A 23,705-nucleotide genomic window follows, 5' to 3' on the forward strand; every position below is an offset into this window, starting at 1 on the left:
TCTTCCCACTATAGAACTGTTTAAGGCTTATTTTTTTTAAAAAAAAATTTAATTAATACAAGCCTAGTTTTATTCTGGAAAGGAGCTCTTTCATAAAAGTGTTCTTTTTCATAGAACACTTTTATCCAGAAGTGAACCAGAGTTTTATCCAGAGTGAACCTAAGGGAAGCCTGACTTGCAAAAGAAGAAAATTATGTTAGAGGAGAGAGACTTCCAGGAGATTCTCAAAGCAACTAAGAAACTTTTATTTGGAGGTTAAAAAAAAAAAAAGATACTCATGGACTTTAGCTCAGACAACAGATTGCCAGCCTGCAATCCATCACCCTCGGGAACCAGGTAGCAGAGCGCCCGGGAATCAAGAAACAGGGAACCAGGTAGCAGAGCGCCCGGGAATCAAGAAACAGGAAACCAGAGAAACACACCGTCTTCACGTCTGCCCTGTAGATTCTTCCCCATTCAGCCTGACAGGGAAGAATCAGGAAACCAGAGCAAAGGCCCTCTCTCTAACTTCTCCCTGGGAATTCCATTCTCATTCTGGCTGAAACAGAAAGAAATAAGATTTTGAAAATGTTAACAAACACTTCTACTTGAGACTAGTTTAAACCTTGAAGCTTCAGGGTGCCAACCTACCCTACCCATAGTTATTCAAATTTTCATGTGCGTACGCACCCCCTGCACATCTGGTTAAAAACCAGGCTCCGCCTCAGTAGTCCGGGGTGACAACTGTGACTCTGCATTTCTGACAGCTCCCAGTAGTGCCAACTCTGCTGGTCCTGGAAATGCTCTCACTGGCAAGGTAAAGGGCAAGAAGAACGTACCCCAGAGTACTCAATTAAGCAGTGAATGGTAGTGTTAATGTTTAGTGACAGAGGTATTAAATAGTGCCCTTGCTTAATTTTGAGGCATATATATTATGACATTTGGTGTTTATGTATGATTGTCTAAATAAAATGGGTTTTTTCTTATTTTAGAAAATTCCTAATTCAGAACCACTCTTTCAGCTTACAGTGCCTTTTACAACAGCACACTATTTGGACTTTAAATCGTTAGGGTAAAACCTTGGGGGGCCTTCTTCTTGTGGGGAAGCTCCTGAAGGCCTTGGGAGTGAGTGCCGCTTTTGAACCTACGCAATGAGGGGACAAGAAACGTACAGTAACTTAGTGTAGCTTGTAGGACAGAGCCTGTCAAGCCGGGGACCTTAGACTATTAGGAGATGAGCCTCGCACTGAGATTGTTTCTTCAAGAAGCACACGCAGTATTTCTAGCAGGATACTTCTCCATTTTAGGGACTGTCTCCCACGTTGCAGGAGGTTTAGTAATGGGATTAAACACCTGAGGTCCTCCCAGGCGTTGACAACTAAAACCACTACCACTATACACACACACACACACACACACACACACACACACTTCTAAACTCCAAATTTCCCCTTAAGAATCTCTAATTTGTTGTTCTGAATTATATACACACCCACACATAACTCTAATTATATGTTAATACAATAATTAGTACACATGATCACTTGGTACTGAATATATAGCTAAGAAAATTACCTTTTTTGTCAGTTTGGGATTTTTAGGAGGCAAATAAGACCTCTTATTCAAGGTGGAGGCTTACTGGGGGGTACACTGTGAAAAAGAAAGCAAGGGAAGGAGGATCCGGTGGGGAGCGCCTCAGACAGTCTCAGCCAGCCCAGCAGGGAGCTGCAGAGGGACCACTGCGGAGGGGGGGTGCAGGGGCGGGGGCGGGGGCGGGGGCCGAGCCACAGGGCCCTGGTGTCCTTACAGCTGCGGTGCTCTTCGACCTCGGAGCCAACCGAGGCAGTGAAGGTGCTAGAGGCTGTCTGCTAACCACATCCTGGAAGCTGAACAGCAAGTTCTTAGAAGTTCTGAGTAGCAGCACACTGCCGTGAATGTTTTTCTCTTACGTCCTTACGTCATTTATTTCACATGGGGTTAACCCTTAGTTACCAAATATAATTAAGAATATTTTTTTGGTACAAATGAAGCAGGAAGAGCTAGTGAAAGCATATTATTGAGTACTGAAATCCAATGTCTTCATTGCTTTGCTTTTTTTTACAAAATAGTGTTGAAATAGCCCTGCAACAAAATGAAATCACAAACACATTTATTGATGACTGGAAATGCCTGGCAGAAGAGGAAGGCACCTTTGGGGACAAGACTGATACCCACCTGAAGGAGTACCAGTCCTTTACTGACCTTCATAACCTAACGGAGAAAATGGTCACCTGTGTCTCGTGGCATCCAGAGATCTACGGTGAGATGGAAAAGACTGCAGTTCCCTTTGGGATGACGTTGCAATGGTCTGTTGCTTTTATGTGTAAAATTGAAAATCAGCTCCATTTCAGTAAAACAGCTCCCATTTGCTGAGTGCCAGGCACTTGCTAAGCACTTTCTTTCCGCACCTTCTCTCAGTCCTGTGTCTTCCAAGCAACTCTGGGGTACCCACTGTGACCTCTACTTTACAAGAATAGGACAGAGTTCAACTCAGGGAAGTGGTTGGCTCAGGTCCCCAGCTGGTGCAATGCTGAATCTGGATTTGACTCAAGCCTCTTGGGTGCTGAAAGCTAACTTTATTCCCCCGACACTTGCCTCGCTGGTCACTGGACCAGATAGGAGCTGCACCTGCTTTAGAGCTCTCAGCAGCCAAGGGAGGCAGGGATGTGTGAAGGTGGGACTTCAGAGCGAGAGGGAAGTCCTTGCCCTCCTCTTTCTTCCTCTTTCCCTCTCCCACATTGGCCATTTCCTCACACACATACACACACACACACACACACAATTTTTTATACTAAATACTCAAATCTGATGTTTATTTTGTACTATCAGTATATCTCAATTTGGAGTGGTCACATTTCAGCTGCTAAATAAGCAACACATAGCAGCTGGCAACCACGATAAACAGTGGAGCTCTAAGACGCTCCTGGTCTCCTGTGGAGTATTTTCACTCAAGTTTCACGCAGAGGGAAACGAACAGTGACCACGCAGAAGCGCAGAACCTACACACTCTTCGCCATGCGCAGTTGCTGCAGGTCTTCATTCTCACTGTGTTTCCATCAGGGCTGATAGCTGTGTCGGTGGCCGTGCGGCTCTCCTTCGAAGAGAGAGTTCACTTTTCTGGCAAATTATTGCTGCAGCCATCACTGATTCTTTTCTGGAGCTTCTCTGACCCCATACATCCTCAGGTAATAAGGGGGCAGCGTCCCCACAGTCTAAAAATTCCAAATGTTACTTTCACGTGTCTCTTTTAGCAGTTGCAATCACAAAGTGACTTACAGCTCTTAATGTTGTAAAGTTTACAGCGTAAACCCTTATAAAATCAGGCTTTATTCAATTCAGAATTTGTGATCAGTTTGAACAAAACAAAAGTTTACACTTAATTTACTGAACAGGTTTGTTAAACAAATCATGGTGTTTTTATTTTTTCAAAAAAAGATTGTAAGAGGAATGGTCAATCGATTTTCAAGAGCAATCTATTTTATGGGCTTTATTTAAATACTAATTGTTCACTCTGGCTGGTGTGGCTCAGTGGATTGAGCGCGAGCCTGCAAAACAAAGGGTCGCAGGTTTGATTCCCAGTCAGGGCACATGCCTGGGTTGCAGGCCAGGCCCCCAGTATGGGGTGCTCAAGAGGCAACCACATACTGATGTTTCTCTCCCTCTCTCCTTTACCCTCTCTAAAAACAAATAAATAAAATCTTTAAAACTAACTAAATAAATAAATACTAATTGTTCAAACACAAGTAGATTTTAGTTTCACATGAATTTCCTCAATTCCCAGGATCGCCAGTAGGTGCTGATAGTGAGTAAAGATGAGTGTGTGGGAGAGCAATGGGGGCCGTGGGACATAGCCAGTCTGTGGGGACAGCTGCTCTTCAGCTCTCTTATTGCCAGGTGGTCCCACTTATCAAGAGCATCCAGTAACTGGGTATTTTGTGTGAAATCTCCAAATTTTTAAATAGCTATTCTAAATCCAAACCAAAACACAAGCAATCCAAATAAAACAAGGCTGAAGGCTGAGTTTGCCCCATATGGTTCTATCTCCAATATCTGCTCGAAAACAGTTCTGCTTAGGGGCAGGGCACCTTATAGGATTAGATGGGGTTTTTTCAATGTACTTAAGCACAGTAATAATTTGTTTCTATAAAATATTGTGTAGTTACAGCTTTCCCTAATAAACCCTAGCCCTGCCTTATTCCTTCTTCCTTAATTCATTTGAATTAAGTCAGTTTTTCTGTAATAAAGTTTAGATACTTAACATTGAAGTTAAGAACAATCTAACAATAGCCAGGGGGGAGTGGGGAGGGGACAGTGGGGAGAGGGGATTACAGGAACTACTATAAACGACACATGGACAAAATCAAGGTGGAGGGTGGAGGTGGGAGAACGAGGGGGGTTCGGCTAGGGTGGGGTGGAGGGATGGGGAGAAAAGGCATACAACTGTAATTGAAGAACAACAAAATTTTTTTTAAATTTAGATACTTTAATTATTAGACTCAGAAAGCAAAAAGGCAGCTCTCTAGTTATTTCTTATCAGCCTACTTAGCTCAGAAATGGTGCCATTCTCTTGCCGGGTTTTTCTATCATTTGCTAGTAGAGTAGATCCACTCACCACCATGTGACCTGGAAGTCTGCCTGACCTTCCAGGCAAATAGCAAGAGGAAAGTCTCTCCTTTCTTCTATTTTGAAGAATAGCTTTAAAAAGACAAATAAATAATTTCTTAAAGAAATAATGTAAATGATTTATTTTGTCTTTGTTCTTATCAAAACTCTAGGAAAGTATTAAAAGATTTTATTTTCAAAAGTAGAGTTTCTCTAGAATCCACGGGATACCAAATTAACCAAGATAATTAACCCACTTCCAGTTGACAATCTTTAGCTCAGTGATGGCAAACCAATGGCCTTGGGGCCTCTGTTTTTGGTAGTTATGTTAATAGAAGAACAGTAACCACACACATGGTTTGCTTGCTGGTAACCCAACAGTGCTGATGCTACCCACGGTTAACATACCTATTCCCTCACACTGGCGTATTCCTTGCAGAGCTTCCTCCCTACCCTACAGGCACTTGAGTGTGTTCACCTTCTGAGTTCTGTGTTATTTGTAAATGTGAACTATTATCACTGGCAACACCTCCACCTTCTCTCACACAACATGTTTTATTTTTGTGTGCCCCATGTGCCAGGCTGGGTACGCAGCACGGAACAAAGCAGACAAGTACCCTGCCTTCCCAGAGCTTACTTTCCACACTTTTGAAAAACATTGATTTCATAGTCTTTTTGTTTATGAAAAATTGTAAGATGACCCAACAATGACCCATGGAGCATGGGTGAGGGTAGACCTGGTCCCCTTGAAAATATACCTGCTCCCATATGTATGGCTAATGTCCACAGTAAAATTCAACAAAAGCAACTCTTCATTCAGAGGTAGAATTCTGGGAATGGACTCTCTGTGCATGTTTCTTATAGATAGCTATAAAATTAGACTTTTAACTGTCTCAACATTATTTTCTAGCCATGATCTTAGGTTTTCTCACTCTCTTGAATTTTGGGGGTTTCCTTTAGTTAATGCTGGAGAGCCCAGAAGACATTTTCTGCTTCAAGTTCTGTCCAAGTAACCCTAATATTATTGCTGGAGGCTGCATAAATGGGCAGGTACGCACGGATTTTTTCCAGCTATTTATTAATGTATACAACATTCTGTAATACATTTTGATTGGTAGGTTTTTGAACTTAAGGAGCCAATTGAGCAGAAAGAAGGCATGCCAGCAACTGGGGAATAAAGATGTGTTAGGAGGTTGGGGAATGGGAATGTAAAAAAAAAAAATTTTTAAAAAATCTGCCTGCTGTAAGTAAATAAATAAATATGTATTAAATGTGGTGTCTAGTCTGGAGGCATTCACAGGGTGACCCAGTCATGGTAACTGGAACAAAACCAGGTCATATCTATTTGTATTGCTGAGATAAAATCACACATTGGACCAGATTTCATGGAACAACAAAAACCACAAGCATTAATACCTCTTAGTCAGGAGGCCTCTTTTGAAATTTTCCTAGAGGTAGGAAAGAGCAGGTGATATGAAATTTAAACAGAAATTCACTGGAAAACATACATATATTATTGAATTTGTATGTATAATTTGATACCATGTTTTCCCTTTGTTGTCTAATTTACATAAAATTTAGATCCTATCCTAAATTGCCTGTTTCTCTAATAAAGGAAAACACAAATCTTAAAGCTATTTTATAATCAAAGTTTAAATGCACTGTGATCCAGGGAATCTGACCATTACAGGGTATATGGTCTTTCCTGGTGTGGCTGGGAAAACTTCCGGTGGTTGAAATGCAAACGTGTGCAGCATCCACGCCCATTTACCCAAAACCAAATGCATCCATGAAAGCAAACTTTCTCCCTGGGCTTTGTCCAACAACAGCTGGCAGTCGTCGCGAGGACCCAGGGACCATGTCCAAGCCCAGCAAACCCTGAAATGCCTTTTTCACTCATTATGGAGGTTGTCCAACTGTGTTTTAAAATATTTTAGAAAAGCAAATGATGAAAATAAAAGCACTCACAGTTCTGTAATCCTGACATGTTGTTAATGTTTTAGTGTGCTGAAATGAATTTAATCATTAAAAATTAATCTAATTAGTGTCGCATATTATACTTCATTCTGATTTTCAAAAAATGACCATGACTGTGCAAATCTGGAGTTGGCCGTAACATCCAATTAAATAGAAATAATCATTTCTTAGACTTTTTGGACAATTGAGTGTTTGTATTTCATTCTGGAGGACAGGCCCTTTGCTCCTGGGTCTAAAACGATTGTCCCCACAATCATAGCGCATTCCCCCCAACAGAGAGTGAACTCTTCCCAAAGCAGGGGGAGTTGCATGCTGTTTACCTTGGATTTTAAAAATGGCTGGCACTTTTAACACAAGCACTAAAATCAAAGTGTTGAAAATACTTTTATATAGAAGAAAGCATTTATTTTTACATTGGGTTGGCCAAAAAGTCCGTATGTTTTTTTCTGTAAAATAAAAGTCCTAATTTTCATTTTCGCCAATAACTGTACTGATTTGGATATTTTGAGTATGTCAGCTATCTCCTGCCTGTTATAACGTTGATTATTCTCAGTTAACGTCTTGATTTGATTGCTGTCAGCTCCAACTGGTCTACCCGATGGTGAAGCCATCATCCAGCGAGAAATCTCCAGCACAAAATTTCGCAAACCACTTTGACACATTCAATCAGTCACAGCACCTTCCCCATACACTGCACAAATCTTTTTCTGTGTTTCAGTTGCTTTTTCACTTTCTTGAAATAATAAAGCATAATATGCCAAAAATGTTGCATCTTTTCTTCCTTCTTCAATATTAAAATGGCTACACAAAAATTCACCAATTTTGATAAGCTTTTTTTATGCACACTGATATGACCGCTGTCACAATACAATCTAGCAAGATTATTTCAAATGAAGTTAAAGACACCTAAATGCTACTAGAGCCATCTTATAGAAAAAAAAAAATTGGCCAACCCAATGTGAGCTTTAAAAATTGCTGACTTACCTAAGATGGAGGCCGAATTTGATTATCCCCCCAAGGTGATTGATTGATCTGAGTGCATACCAACAAGAATAGATTCTTTCAATCTTTAATCCTGAAAACATGTAATAACATTTATTTCTGTTTCAGATTGTCTTGTGGGATATTACTGCACATGCTGATCGCATAGAAAACATTAAGACGGGCGGTAGTAGAAGTAAAAAACCCACACTCAAGGTTAGCTTTTTCTAATTTTTTTCTCTTTCACCCTTTTTTCCATCCATGAGTTTATCAGAGTTGTCAAGTTAAACAAAGACTCAATAGGAAAAAAAGTGCTATTTCCCAAACCTTCACATCTGCTTAGGACACTTCGAAATCACTTCTTTGTAGGCCCTTGATTAAAAACACTGCAAAACAGGTGGCACCAGCTGTCTCAGGCTGCTAAATTCACTTTTGTTGGTATTGTCATTAAACAAAACAACGGGGCCGAGTGAGTTTCCTAACGTGAAGTACTTGGAGGAGCACTGGACTGAAGGGCCGTGTACCCAGGCTCTGGGTCACAGTCCTATCAGCCTGGACATTTCCCTCACCTCAGCAAACATTAATTTTCTCCTGTGTAAAATGAAGGGGGTAATAATATACTAGGATTTCGTGAAGCTGTGGATTCTGCCAGGAGGGTTAGGGAAAGCTCCCCGAACTCCCAGCTCAGTACTCACCCACCATTTGCTCCGCTCCACCCCAGCGCTTCAACCTGAATGGCAACTGGTCTCTCACCAAGAAACAAAGGGCTGCAGCCGTCTGTGCACAGACGGGAAAACTCCTTCAGAGATGGGATCTCACTGATTCCTTAGGGAGGGGGTGGGTCAACAACTTTTGAAGGGGCAAAGTACATAATCTTATTGCCTAAATATATGACACATAGACACACTAATTTCTGTTTTTCTGTGAACTGGCATTTCTCCAAGTTATTAATTTTAATTGGTATGATGAGACAAGTATGAGTTCATTCATCAGCTCTCTGAAGTTAGAACATAACTTTCTTTTAACAATTTTCCAGCCCATATTTCTCCTTGAACCAGACATGAATAAAGAAGAAATGTATATCAGACACTGTGCCGTCTCCTCAATAGAAAATGGACATAAGAAAGTAATTACAGACATACATTGGCTGCCTGACACATTTGAGGTGAGTCTCAATGGCTTCGTAGTTTTCTTCTGCTGGATTGAAAATATTTGGAAGATTTTGTTCAAAGAGGCTGTTTCAAGTCAATATCCATGTACATTTAAATTGTGAAACAGCCAGGAACTAGGCACCAAACAGTGGTGTCACTGTTACCAGACCCACATCTGACTTGGAGATGAGAGTAGGGCCAATGCTTCAACTACCACGGTTTAAAAAGCACTAAGAAATGCAGTTGGTGTCAATGCTGATATAATACAATAGTGGAGAAGGTGAGGGTTGGATATGTAAAAAGTAGAGGGTAAATATTTTACAGCCTTAGCCCTGGCAGATTTAAATTTGTAATCTCAGCTATTTGGAGCAGGCAGTTCTGAAGATCTGTGACACAGGAAGATGTCACTTTGCCCAGGCAGTCTTGAACTGCGTGCCCTGAAGCTGGGGGGCAGAAACTAGCTGTGCAGTGAGTGAGCCCAGCTGACGGCCCGGCCCCTGTGCTGCAGTTTGCTCTGCCCTTCTCTCCTTGACTCACAAAGTCATTTTTGTGAGCTTGGAAACTGGTAAGATCCCCAGATGTCTCACTCAATGGCAGTAAAGGTCTACTATGTACTTTGAAGAGCTAACAAGTGAAAATATAAAAGGATGTCTGAAAAATGAGAGCTATGAAAGATGATTAGCCCTTTAAGGCATTCAAATGGATTATGCAAAGCACATAGCCCAGATATAGTTTCTGTTAAAAATAAAAGTTTAACATATAGTAATGGAATTTACAACGCAAGGGAGGAACTCCATTTTAACCCTACCATACCCACATCAATCCAGGTGATTATAAATTTAAATAAGAATAACAAATATAGGAAAATTATAACACATCAGAATAAGATATCATATTTCTGGAATGGAGATAGTTTCCTAAACCAATTTATATTGAAAGAAATTCAAAGTATACATGTAAGTTTCTCAATTAAACAATAAAGAGCAAATAACAAGATGAAGAAAAATATTTGTTCCAAATATGGTAAATACAAAATTTCCAGTAAATAAACAAAAGACATATACTGACTGAAAAACAATTAGTATATAAACATGAAAATCATTTAGCCTTTCTAACACCAAAGAAATTAATAATAGAGCAACAATAATTTGGACCTTTTAAATTTTTTGTTAAAAATTTAAACGAGTATCCTTGCCCTGGCTGGTATAGCTCAGTGGATTGAGCACGGGCTGTGAACCAAAGGGTCACTAGTTCGATTCCCAGTCAGGGCACATGCCTGGGTTGCAGGCCAGGTCCCCAGTGAGGGCCACAAGAGAGGCAACCACACATTGATCTTTCCTTCCTTCTTTCCCCCTCCCTTACCCTCTCTCTAAAAATAAATAAATAAAATCTTAAAAAAAAAAAAGAAATCTCAATATCTTTAAAAAAAAAAAAAAAATTTAAACTAGTATCCTTGTTAGACACGAGATGGTGCAACCAAGAAATTCTAACATTGTTGGTTCCGACATAAAACTTTTAGAATACAATTAATCAATGTGCTTCTTAAGGCATCCAAATTTTCAAACTTTTGACCAGTAATTTATATTTTGGGAATTCATACAAAGAAATAATGCAATTCCTGTCTCAAGATTGAAAATTATATGGACACCCTGACAGATCATGTTGAAGTATATCCATAAAAAAAGACTGGAAAAAATACAAGGTAGAATTATATTTTATTTTAAAACCTATTTTCCAAACCTCTATAATTTTTTTTAAACAATCTAAACATAAAACTCCAATGCAAGCACATCTCTGGGGTCTCACACTTTCTACACTAGAGAAGCTCATAGAAGAAGAGGCAACATGGTTTCTAGATTGTTCACCGGATGCAAGTGGAGATTGCCGAGCCTGAAGCAAATCAAGCCACAGTGGTGTCAGCCAGGTTTCCAAGATCCGAGCCCCTGGGATGCCAACTGGCCTTCCCGGCACCTGTGGTCTACCTCATACTCCAACCTCACTGTTGATTCGCTGTCGGAACCCATCTCTGGGGTTCTGCTCATCAGTCCTACCAGGAGGGAAAGCCATGTTTCCCTTTGATTCGAGAGTGGCACCTTCACAGGTTGCCCCAAAACCTGACACCTCATTTGAGAGCTACCTGGTTGGGATTTTGGACCTTCCAGGACCCCAAGGACTACTAATCCTCCCTGGAATTCTGTGAGTGCTAGCGGAGCTGTGCCACTGACTACTCAAAAACTGTAGGCACCTGGACATTCACTGCATGCTGCTGGTGTCTGATCAGCAAGCCTCGCGGACTCTGCCTGTTTAACACGCTCATAAAAGCTCCCGTTTGGGCTCCACAAACAATAGTAAAAAACAGAAAGAGCCTACATTTCTAATAATAATGGGTAATGAAATTATGATACATCATCTATAGATTATAAAACCATTAGAATGATTCATGAGTATACAGGTAAGTTATTCAAATTATAATCTCAGGATTGAAATTTATGTGCATACTAATGAAAACTACATAAAAATGTGTCTGTGAAAAAAGACTGGAAAATACATGGCAGAGTTGTATTTGATTTTAAAGCCTTGTATTTCCCAAATATCTCTGATAGTATTATGCCCTTTTAATAAAAATTAAAATAAAAAAAGAAAAATTAAAAACGTAAAAAGCTATGAGAAGCCCTGGCCAGCATGGTTCAGTTGGTTGGAGCATCATCCCAGAACTGAAGGGTTGCTGGTCCATTCCCAGTCAGGGCACGTGCCCACGTGGTGGGCTCGATCCCGGGTTGGGGCGCATGCAGGAGGCCCACTGATTGGTGTTTCTCTCTTGCATTGATGGTTCTCTCTCTCTCTCTCTCCCCCTCACCCTCTCTCTCAAATGAGAATAAAATAAGACCTTTAAAAAAAACTATGAGAAAAAATTCATTACTGTTCCAGGTTCACAGAACTTAATTCTTGCTTTTTTTTTAAAAAAAAAACAGATTAACAGAATGGGTTCTGTCTTTGAGAATCGAAGTGGGATATGCTGTCAACTTGTCACCTGTTCAGCAGATTGGTACGTCTTATCTTAAACATCACCTAATACGTTTTCATACTCATATTCTTCTTTTCTGAGAGGTTTCGAAGATCATTGTCTTCCTCGGCTCCTTGAATAACCTTTATTGTGGTCCTTAAACCTTGTATAACTAAATGAAAGAATGTTATGGATTGTTGCTTGTTAAAAAATATATTTATAGATACAAAATACGTTGTAAAAGGAATTAACTAGATTTCATGATTGATACTGTTATACAGCATTATCCACAGTTATTCTGCTTCTTCAAATTCTCATGTAAGTTTGCAGTTTGCATTGTTTACATTCAATTTTGTCTCACAATTATGAAGAGTATAACTTTTAATTTGAAAAGCTTTTATAAAGTAAGAGTTTTAGATTTTTATTGCATGTTTATAAAAAGTGTTTTATAAACAATTTGGTAACTATGTTGAAGAATGTTTATTTTAAAAATTACAACTCCCAATTTATAGAATTCAAAATCATAATGAAATAGGAAATATAAATAATAGTATTATTTAGCATCCAAATACTGGCACAATTTTACCATTCCAAATAGCCTTGACCCCAATAGAAGCAATGACACCGCAAGCCACAGACTCTTCAGAAGTGTGTGGAGTAGCAGGCGAGTCATCAGCAACATCGGCTTGGAGGAGGGGTGGAGGAGCAAAGACTAACCCTTGTGGGCATGCACTGGGTAAGGTTCTGTGACTGCAGGCAACAGAAACTGGCCGTGGCTAATTTAAGGGGACAAAATAAACTTACTGGAAATACATTAATTGGAAGTGTATGCCAAAACTCTTAGGTGCTTTAATAGGTTAATTTTTTTATACTTGCAACAACCCTGAAAAATACTTATAGATAAAGGAAATAAGACTCAGAAGGTAACGTTCACTATATATAGTGAGTTATATGTGTACTTATATCCTATATCATAGCTAGGAAGCAATGATGTTACTGAATAAAAGGAAGAGCTAACTCAGGTCTCAGACAGAGCCCCAGGGATTTGGGTAGCAGGGATAAAGGGCCAGCCCCTTCATTATGAATGAATCAGTCCCGCCCCTGTGTCACTAGAGAATCTGGCTGACTTCTGCTGCACTATGAACTCACCCCTTCGGCCAGGGAAGGAATGGCAGAGCACTTGGAGGGACAGTTTCAATTTGACTGCATCCAACAGGAAAGAAGCAGTTCCCTCCAAACAATTAGAAGGCTTTTGCCAAAAAATAAATGAGGACAGGGTGATTATTCCCCAGGCAAAAGCAACACATGGCATCTGTAGGGCCATATGGACTATTATGCATCAATTGAAATTATATTATTATGTCATGGAGAAATGCTTATGGTATAATGTTGATTGTAAACCACAAAGGCAAAGCTATACTGCCTTTGGAAGCCCTGGAAAACATTTAGAAACACTGAGCAGACTAAAAATATTACATTTCTATATTGAACATACAGACCCTTGATTATTATTTATAAAGATGTCCCTTGAACTTAGAAACATTCTAAGAATAGTTCCTTGAAAAGTTGTTAAAATAAAAAAACATTTATGCATTTAGAAAAGCTAACTTTTAGTTATCTGGAAAACTTGTTAGTCCTAACCTCATACTTCAACCATGCTAAAGGTCTTATAATATACTAGAATAAGTAATGTTCCTGTAATTAAGAATGTGTGACTGATTTATGCAGGAGTTCAACTGAAATTTTATGTATTTAACATAACCATTTCACAATGTAAATTAATGGCATAAATGAGATTCAAGAAGAGCTATGTAATTTTGAAACAGTTTTAAATCAACTATAATTATATTCTTAAATAAATCTCATTTCATCATTTGTGGTACTCTCCCAAAGATTTATGTTTTTACAACACAAAAATGATTGCTATTTTTAATAATTTTTAATTTTAATGATTTATTCATTTAAATTTTAATATTATCAAATTAATTCAATTAATTTTAATTTAATTGTTCATTATTAAGATAAATAAAGTATTAGTATTAATTAAATATTTTACATACATGAATACAAGTTTTATTTCTCTTTAGTTACCATCCATTTATCTAAATGCATATAGATGTAAATCATAATAACATCTTAAGTCTATTAAATCAGGTTACTCATAACCTCAGTAACAGAAATTATGGAACTAATATGGCATACTTTTTGTGGTTTTCATCGTGTGTTTGCACATAATATAAATACCCTTATACTACAGTACTGTGCAAGTTTCATTATAAGTTTTTGCCAAGTTTATTGCACTAAAAACAACATCGTATGTGTGGAACTTCATAAAGAATTTTCACATACATTATATCATCTGATTTTCATAATCAGCCTGTGAGGAAGAAGAAACAAGAAGGAAAATAACACTTATTGGACATCAACTATGTAAAAAGCATATTAAATCCAACTCCATCTGTATAGGTGGTGTTTTCACTATGTATATATGAATAGGGAGTGACTGCCAACCTGTACAGGGTTTCTTTTGGAGGTGATAAAAATCTAAAATTGCCCTGACTGGTGAGGCTCAGTGGATTGAGCACTGGCCTGCAAACCAAAGGGTTGCTGGTTCGACTCCCAGTCAGGGCACATGCCTGGATTGCAGGCTAGGTCCCCAGTAGGGGTTGCATGAGAGATAACCACACACTGATGTTTTTCTTCCTCTCTTTCTCCTTCCCTTCCCCTCTCTCTAAAAATAAATAAATAAAATATTTTTTTTAATCTTCTAAAACTGATGTGGTAATGGTTATACAACTCTGTGAATATATTAAAAACCATTGAATTGTGCATTTTAAATGGGTGAATTTGGGGGTTATATGAATTATATTTCAAAAAGCTGTTATGTTAAAAAAAAGATTATGTCAATCTCCCAACTCAATTCTCATATTTGATAATATTAGTCTCAAGACCAGCAAAATTGTTCAGTAACTCTATAACCTGCATAATTCTCTAAAATATTAAAAATTCATTTCATAAAAATCCTACTTTCAGAGATATTAAAATATAGCCATGACCACATTGCTAATGTGTAGCAGCAACAATCATAGTCCTGAGGTTACACCTCTTATTTGTACTTATTTTTTAAAATGTAAACCTTTTTTTTAAAGCACAATATGTTTTTGGGATATCAGACCACTGAAAACCACAACCCCTCAACCAACAGAGAAAAAGAAGGAAGAAACTATTGAAATTCCTTGTGATATCCCATCTACTTTTTTGCATCTAGATCTCTCCTGGAAACCCCTCTCTAAGGTAAGTAACATAGGATTTATTCTGTATTCTATGTAATTGATATGCACAGGCATACATACATACATACACTCTAAAAGCAGAGCAGCTTGGATTCACCCAGGACTTTATAATTCTTGTACTCGTGCATCCAATAAATCCATTGATTCAGTTATTATGATGCCTGCCTACATTAAGCCAAAAATCACAATCATCGTGACTTGAAATTAATATTTGTTCACATGTAAGTAAGCCACAACTTACAGATGGTTTGCATAATAATTAATCAATTGCATATCACTTGCTTGCAAGTGGGTACACTCCCAGGTTAGTCCTGAAAAGCTACTTTTACCTCTATTGTAGCCCAAATTCTGGATATTTTGCATATCAATAGTAGGAAAAGAGTATTGTAATACCTATGATCAAATAAAAACAAAAAGTAATTGAACAAGAAATTATTTGTACTTACCTTGAATGGCAGAGCTCCAAGAAAACCAATTTTAATTTAAGAAAGATAAGGCTGTAGTGTGATGAGTGTGCAAAGTACAAGTGAACTGCTGACATCAACGGCTCTGTCTCTTTGAAACATCTCACTCCAAACTTAAAATTTGATTTATAAGTATCACTAGAATTATATTATTTTGTATTTGTTCCCAACAGAAGAGAAGTAACTGAGATTAGAAATTAGAAAGAGAATAAGAAATTTCCTGGGCTAGGATTCCGTGAGCTATAAATAGTTTTAAAGGAAACAAGCAAGCGCAAACTCCCCTGAGAATAAATGTATGGCACATGGACAAAACTCCTGATTGAGAAAAGTTGGCAGGGATCCAAGAGGGGAAAGTGTACGGTGGGACCATTCTCCGTTCTGGTGCAGACCCAGGCCACTTGTGGAACTCAAGGGCACATGTGTCCCCCCAGGGGATTCGGCAGTGCTGGGCCCATGAAAGCTTCCAGAACATTTTTCTGGAGCTTCCTTTAACTGAAAGATTTAGGGAACAGAAGAATGAGCCATTGTTTTATATGAAAACCAGTAAGTATGTGCTAGGAAATAGAATACGAAGCATTTTCAGAAATTATACAACACATAAGACTTTGGGATTAGGAAATGAGCCCCCTTCAGCAGCGTGGTTTTAGAAACGGCGTAGGTGCTTCCCCAGGGAAAGGCAACTAGAAATCTGAGGGACGGTGGGGAAGGAAGACGGGGAGAAAGACGGGGAGACGGAAGACAGCAATCTGGGGGCAGAAAGTAAAAGCAAGAATAATTTAAGGATATGTGGAAATCATCTTTCTTGTATGTTCTCCCCAAAGCTGAAACTCTCTAAAGGTGAAACGAGTTTAGACCACTGCCCAACCAAGATAAGCCTGGGTGAAGAGCGCCTCCTTTACAAAACACAAGGTAACTGCCTGGGACTGTTAAAAAAGCATTTGATGGTCTGAGTGTCAATAGCTTTTTACGTCTCCAGTTACTTGCTAGGACAGTGTAATTTGTAAAAAGAGTACAAAAAGTCAAACTCTGCATTATGGAACTTTATAATGGCTATCAAAGCCACAGCCGATACATTAAAACTGCCTTTACACACAAAAAGATTGGAAAGTATTCACTTCAATCCAATTTCACAAACATTTGTTGAGCTCATTCGGGTATTTGTGAAAGCTTAATACATTAAACAAAATTAACGAAGCCCACTTAATAAATACATGCAAACTCAATGTGTAATTCTGTAGAATAGGACATTTGTTGAGTCTAGCAAAATAATTTATGAAGTACTAAGAAACAAAATTATAATTTTCAATCGAAATATAACAGAAAAATTAATATTTTTACAGCACCATGACAAAACCAAGTAAAGAATAATTATTAACTTTTAAATCCATTTCAACCCATACACCTTTCTTGTAGCAATTGAAGGATGCCCTGTAAACTCAAAACTGCTAAAAAAAGTGTGCTTGACTATCCTTGAGAATAATGCAGAGTGAAAATGTACAAGAAACACTAGCAACTAAAGTATTTTTCAAATATTTTCCTTATCAAAATAATTTCCATTTATAAACTTTTCTTTTTTTTTCCATTCATAAATTTTCAACCTTTTGTTAAATGATGGGACATCTAAGAAAAATCTATTACATATCTAATATGCACCTGGGATAAAACTTGTTTTGAAGGCATGTGTTTTGTATAAAACAGAAAAACACATGCTAAAAAACACAAAAATAAAAACAAATACCATGGCTTCCTGCCCTGGCTGGTGTGGCCTATTTGGTTGAGTGTCAACCTGCAAACGGAAAGGTCTCAGGTTCCATTCTCCGTCAGGGCTCAGGCCTGGGTTTGGGGTCCGTGGGGGGCAGGCACAAAAGGCAACCAGGGTTTCTCTCTCTCTCTCCTTCCCTCCCTTTGCCGCTTTCTAAAATCAATAAGCCAATGGTGATTTGTGATATTTGGCTTGATGTAGGCAGGCATCATAATAACTGAATCAATGGATTTATTGGATGCATGTCCTCCCAGGAGGACTAAACACACACACACACACACACACACACACACACACACAGACTTCCTTTTGAGGTTCCCAGGCAACATCTGCTCTCTGTGGGCCCGTAGAACTGCTTACACAACCCCAAAGACTTGTCGGCTTGAAGAGAGATTCGTCCACGGTCAACATAATGGAAAACTCTGAGACTTACGTGCTTTTTAACATGAACTTGAAGATTATATTAGAAAGCAGAAAGCCAGAGGATTACAACCAGAGTTTTGCTCTAGAAAGGTAACAGAAGAATGTGTGTACAGAGAAAAGGGACCATACTGCCCCCAAACTTCTCATACTGCAGCATAGTTTCCCTCAGACACTTCCCAAGTTTCCCGGTTCCTACAAAAGGCTGAGAACAGTGGGAAATGGTCCAAAATTCATCCCTCCAAAGATTGGAATTTCTAAATCACTGTCAGAAAAATCACGACCCTTTCTTCAAAACCCCGTGGCTTCTGAGCCTACCCGTGCAAGGAGATGCCACTGGCACCCCTGCAGCCCAGCACAGAGAGGATGCCAGCCGCCCCTCGAAGGACAGCCCCGCGGCCATCAGGCCGGAGATGGAGACCAAGGGCCGAGGAGAAGGTCCCAGCAGCAGGATGCGCAGAGGAGTAACTGGCAGTGCAGCAGCGGAAGCATTGCGCGGTTGGAGGGTCCTACCGGGAGAGTGAGAGAGAGGCGCAGGTGGAGCCAGGGAGCGCAGAAAAGCCAAGACGTGGGAAAAAGAGCCACAGACAGCAGGGCACCACCAAGGAAGGACGGAGGTCCAGCAGAGAAGTGCCAACGTGGCAAAGAGCACGCAGGAGAGGGGCCTGCGGGATGAAGCTCTCCTTGGCAATTGCTGCTGATATTAAATCAGTAACAACATTGTTCTGATATTAAATGATTTGGGTCCTTTGGAAAGGCTGGATCAAATAAGAATAAAGCCCCCAAGAAAACAAACTTAGATTCCCAACTCAGACTCTTGTCAAAATAGAAAACCCAGATGGTTCAAAGATATAAGTGTAAAAACTAAAATACAAAACTACTAGAGGAGAATTGTTTTTAATCTTGGAGTATAAATGACCTTCCCAACCAATACACTTTAGCCAGGGGCCATAAAAGAAGAAAAAAATAACACATGTAATTACAGAAACATTTAAAATCTGTGGGGGGAGGGGGAATTGGATCCACTATTCAAAGCAGTATTAAAATAGTGTGTATTCTTCATTTATTTTGGATTTTTTTCATTCTAGGGGGACTCTAAGGTGAGTTTCCTCCCCCACCCCCTCCTCTCTATATTCAACTATTGGCTACAATTTGTTGAATTCCAGCCAAGGGTCAGATACTGTGCTAATACTGCACATGCTTCCCATTCACTTAACAGATATTTATGAAGTGCTAGGCCCTGAGGGTACCGCAGTGAGTGAAATAGATGCTAATGATCACAAAAGTCCTGCAAGCTGGGAATTTTCATTACCATTTCACAATTCAGGAAACCAAGACCAAGAGAGGTTAATGTAACTTGTAAAAAGCATTAAATGTCCCAGTCTTATTTTTTAACCTCATTAAAAGAGATGGTTAGGAGGATGTTTATTGCTTTTATACAGCTTATAGTAAGGATATCATTGTATGTTTTAAAGGGTGTTTTTTTTCTTATTCACTTTCATTGAAATGTAGTTGACATACAATGAAATGCACATGCGAAAGCATCAACTTTACATGTTTTGACATAGTAAAACCTGTGGAACCACCACTATAACCACGGTAATGAACATATTCCTCACTCCCAAAAGTTAACATACAGGAATTCCCTTAGTAATCCCTCCAGCACCTCCCCCACCCCCACCCTCAGCCCCCCACTGATCTGTGTTCTGTCACTCTGTGTCGGTTTACGTTTTCTACAAATGTATGTAAATTGTACAATATATACTCCTTTCTGGTCTGGCTTCTTTCAATCAGCTTGATTATTTTGGGATTCATCCACATTGTTGTGTGTATGAATACTTTATTCTCTTTTATTCCAAAACAGTATTTCGTTGTATAAATACACCATAGACATTTAGCCATTCACCTCTTGATGGACATTTGGATTGTTTTCTGCCTAAGGCTATTAGAAGTAGAGTTTGCATGAACATTCATACCCAGGTCTTTGTTTGGACATACGCTTTCAATTGCCTTGGGTAAATACTTAGGAATGGAACAATTAGATTATGGGGAAGTGTATGTTTAACTTTTTCAGAAACTGCCAAGTGTTTTCCAAAGTGGCTGTGTCATTTCACGCTCCCACCAGCAGTGTGAGGGCTCTGGCTTGTCCACAGCCTCACCAACAGTTAGCACGGCTAGTCCTTTTAACTTAATCATTCTAAAAGATGAGTATTGATATCTCATTTGCATTTACCTAATGACTAACGGTGTTGAGCATTGCATTATTAGATATATAAGTGTTTAGGATTATTACACCTCTTGATGAATTGGTAATACCTTTACCTGGAAATCTACTTTGTCTTATATTACGATAGCCATCCAGCTTTCTTTTGGTTAATGTTAGCACAGTACACCCTTCCTATCCTTTGACTTTTTACGTATTTGCATCTTGTATTTGACCTGCATTTCTTGTAGGTCTTGCTTTTGAAAAAATCCAATTTGGTAATCTCTGTCTTTTCATTGGAACATTTAGAACATTTAGGTTTAATGTGATTATTGATATGATTAGGTTTGAAACTACCATCTTTTTTTCTACCATCTCTCAGGTAGATGGTAGAAAAAAATATGGCACCATTTCCAAAGATAGAGGCCTCTTTTGCCCCTTACAGAACATTATATTTTATTTTGGTATAGGGACTGCTAACACTATGGAATAGATGCATAATGCTAAATGTGGCCAGAAGCTTAAGATAGAAATATTGTGATCCTTTAGTTTTTAAAACAATAATGTTTGCACTGTTATCTCCTTATTTATATCTGTGTTTATTCAAAACATGCATTAAAATTCTACAGAGTGCCAGGCTCTGAGGATACAGCTGTGAAAAAGGCAAGTCCCTCCCGCCATGGGTTTACATTCTGTTGAGATAGACACTAAAATACGAACAAGCACACATCTCCCTCCACTTCAGGAAGGGCCTGTTCAAAGTGAAGAGCCTTGAAGCACGTCCCAGACGGTATCAGACGGGAATATTCCTCATCAAATGAATGTTCTCTTTCCAGACAGTCATTTGGGGGGTTTCTTAGAGAAAGGCATATTTGGCCAATTCCGTTCATAAAGGGAGAATGGACACGTTTTTAGATTCTCAGCTGAGACTCTAATTGGCCGTGTCCCCTTATGTGTGTCCTGAAATCCACGTTACAGACAATTCCACAGGTCCGGACAGAATGAAATTTCACTTGGTAATGCCATGGGTCTTGCTGACTCTTGCCCCTGATCTCTAGAGGCTGTTATTATGGCCATGTCCCACCTCTTGTGTAGACGGTCAGCTTTCAGGACTTAGCTGAAACCTAACCATGGTCTTTTGGGTCTCCTTCACACACACTGACAGCTCCACCTCCTCTGGCCTGACTTGGGCCTGTTGGCTAAAAAACACTCACATGCTTCTTCACCACATTTTGCTTATTGACCTTGTAGTGGTTCTTCAACTGTCAATCACAAATCCAGGCTATTCTCGAGGCCTCGCTAATTTCAGTGTCAGCATCTGGTACTCTGTCGCCATCTAGTGGCCACGGGCCACTCGCCCTTTGCCTGCCATGTTAGGTGGCAACAGTGCCCTTCTAAGTAGCTTTAAGAAGTTCAGCATTTATTCCAAAGAGGAAAACTTTGCCGTAAATGGTTTTGGAATTCCTCATTTGGGATTACCTTTGGAGCCTGTGTTATATTCTTCTAAGCAATGTGGCATAATGGTTAAGGGTGTGGAGTCTGGAGTCAATGGTTTGGGTTTAAATCCCAAAACCACAATTTATTGTTTGACCCGGTCAAATTACTTTACCACTGTGTGCCTTACTTTTTTTTTTTTTTAACCTGTTTGCCCAGAGACAAAAGAAAATAGGAGGGGGCAGGGCAGGGTAAATAATAAGGAAAAGTACCTCACAGAGTACTATGAAGATAAAAGGAGTTGATACGTATACAGCCCTAACAACAGCACATCATCATCTCACAATAAATGCTTGCTAGCCACCGGGTGTGGCATCTTGGCCAAGTTACCTAACCCCTCTGAGCCTCAGTTCACTCATTCCTGAAGGCGGATTAACATTTAACCACCTCGAGTTACTGTGAGAATTGAATGCAATGGTTCACAAGCACACACTTTAGTGCCTGGCATGTATGTGGTAAGCTTTCGATAAATGTTAGCTGCTATCATCACTGCTCTCCTCAGGTGTGGAAAATCCATGAGCTGCAAGGATGACCTTGAATTTAATAAACACCCAAGTTACTTCCATCAAGTCTGCGTAAACGCATTGGTAACATTTTCCTTTAGCCATCTGTTCTTTGACTCTACCACATTAAACACTATCCACTAAGCCCCTTTTTTTGGCTTTTGTGATTTTTCTGATCCTCCTTTCATTTCTCTCCTCAGCCTTCTTCCCTGGTTCCATTTTTACCTTGCTGCCTTCATCACAGAATTGTACCTCAGATTCCAACTTTGGCTGTGTGCTTTCCTCATTACCCTGTCCCCACGGTGAGGTGGTCTACTCTTGTATCTCTGCCAAGGACCCTCCTTTCTCTCCTTCTCCAGAACAGAACTGACGTCACCCTGGGCTCTCTCCTCAGGCTCACATGTCCCGTCCTTCACTCAGAACAATGAAGTTGTCAGTCACAGTGCGTCTCACACATGCCTCTCCCTTTGCATTACTAGTAGTGACCCCTGGCTTTTGTCTTCCTTTGTTACATCAGAGGGCTCCAAATTTTTCCATCTTGCACCCCCTCAGGAAACCATTTTGAGCACATATTCCCAATGAACATGTGTTTATTTATAAATTATGTACATGTCGTACTTTACTAGTAGATATTTTCTTTTCCAATTTGTATGCCGGCTTTATTAGATTTGTTCTCTAACCCTCATACAGCTTGTTTTACTTTAAACATGGATTACTTTTTCTAAAGTTTAATTTAATTTAATTTTTTTTTTCAGTTACAGTTTACATTCAATATTATTTTGTATTAGTTTCAGGTACACTGCACAGTGGTTAGACAGTCACATACTTTACAAAGTGTCCCCCTGGTATTCCCAGTACCCAAGTGGCACCACACATAGTTACTATACTACTGAGCACATTCCTTACACTGTATTTCCCATCTCCACGACCTTTTTGCAACTACCGACCTGTACTTCTCAATCCCTCCACCTTTGCACCCAGTGTCCCCCCCAACCACCAGTCTATGTTCTCTGTCTGTACCAATGAGTCTTTTGTTTGCTTGTTTATGTTGTTCTTTAGGTTCCACATGTAAGTGAGATCCTACTAATCTATTTATGTATATTATTTCAAAAGAGAAAGTCATTGAAATGAGAGTGAAGAATTTAAAATAAATAATTTAATGGCTTTAATTTTATATATTAAATGGATACAAAGTACCTTTTTGCTCTTGCTAAATGTATTATGAATATCTTTTGTAAGAACAATGTGTTTGAATGTACCTAGTTATTTCTGAAACGCCGATGGACACCTTGTAACCCAGTTATTTGAAGATGTGGATCCATGGTTGGCTTAACTTGGATACTTGTTTTTAATGTCTTATCTAATGGGGAAAACGAACCCCCTCAAAACACACTGATCCCAAACAATGGAAGTGTTGCTTGACTGCCTCTACTAAGTCATGATAATTGTTTTTTATTTTCCTATGCTACAGATTCTTTTGAAATGCAATAATATATTTTTAGTATAGCTGAAGTTTTCTTCTCCTATTTTAGTTTTCATTTGTATGTTTGTTTGGTTGGTTTGTGTTTGTTTTTTGTTTTCCCAGGGGTGATATAACCTGGGGGGCATATAGAGAAGATGTGGTGAGGAGGGTTTGGGGGGCATTGTTTTCTCTACCATCTTTCCCCGAAATAGAATATCATATTTCTTAAAAACTAGTAAGTGACCTGGAGCAATGTCTAAGATATATCTTTAAGGGAATAGAAAAGTTAGATATAACATTAAAATACCCGGTTTAAAAACACACACATGCACACACACACACAGAAAGGCAACTGGAGAAAAACATACCAA

The 23,705-nt window shown here is 39.2% G+C and overlaps 1 protein-coding gene across 3 annotated transcripts in view; it reads left to right on the top strand.

Annotated features, from left to right (window-relative positions):
* DNAI3 (dynein axonemal intermediate chain 3) overlaps positions 1-23,705 on the top strand; it is an 80,599-nt gene that overhangs the window by 30,814 nt on the left and 26,080 nt on the right. For all 3 annotated transcript variants that reach the window (XM_053921133.2, XM_053921132.1, XM_053921134.1), the window contains exons 9-16: positions 2,088-2,278; positions 3,079-3,203; positions 5,581-5,670; positions 7,708-7,794; positions 8,615-8,743; positions 11,702-11,775; positions 14,883-15,027; positions 16,312-16,399. In XM_053921133.2, coding sequence (XP_053777108.1) covers positions 2,088-2,278; positions 3,079-3,203; positions 5,581-5,670; positions 7,708-7,794; positions 8,615-8,743; positions 11,702-11,775; positions 14,883-15,027; positions 16,312-16,399 — 929 coding nt within the window. The remainder of the gene's footprint in view (positions 1-2,087; positions 2,279-3,078; positions 3,204-5,580; positions 5,671-7,707; positions 7,795-8,614; positions 8,744-11,701; positions 11,776-14,882; positions 15,028-16,311; positions 16,400-23,705) is intronic.

The sequence above is a fragment of the Desmodus rotundus genome, chromosome 3, assembly GCF_022682495.2.
Source record: "Desmodus rotundus isolate HL8 chromosome 3, HLdesRot8A.1, whole genome shotgun sequence".
In the NCBI taxonomy this organism is placed as follows: domain Eukaryota; kingdom Metazoa; phylum Chordata; class Mammalia; order Chiroptera; family Phyllostomidae; genus Desmodus; species Desmodus rotundus.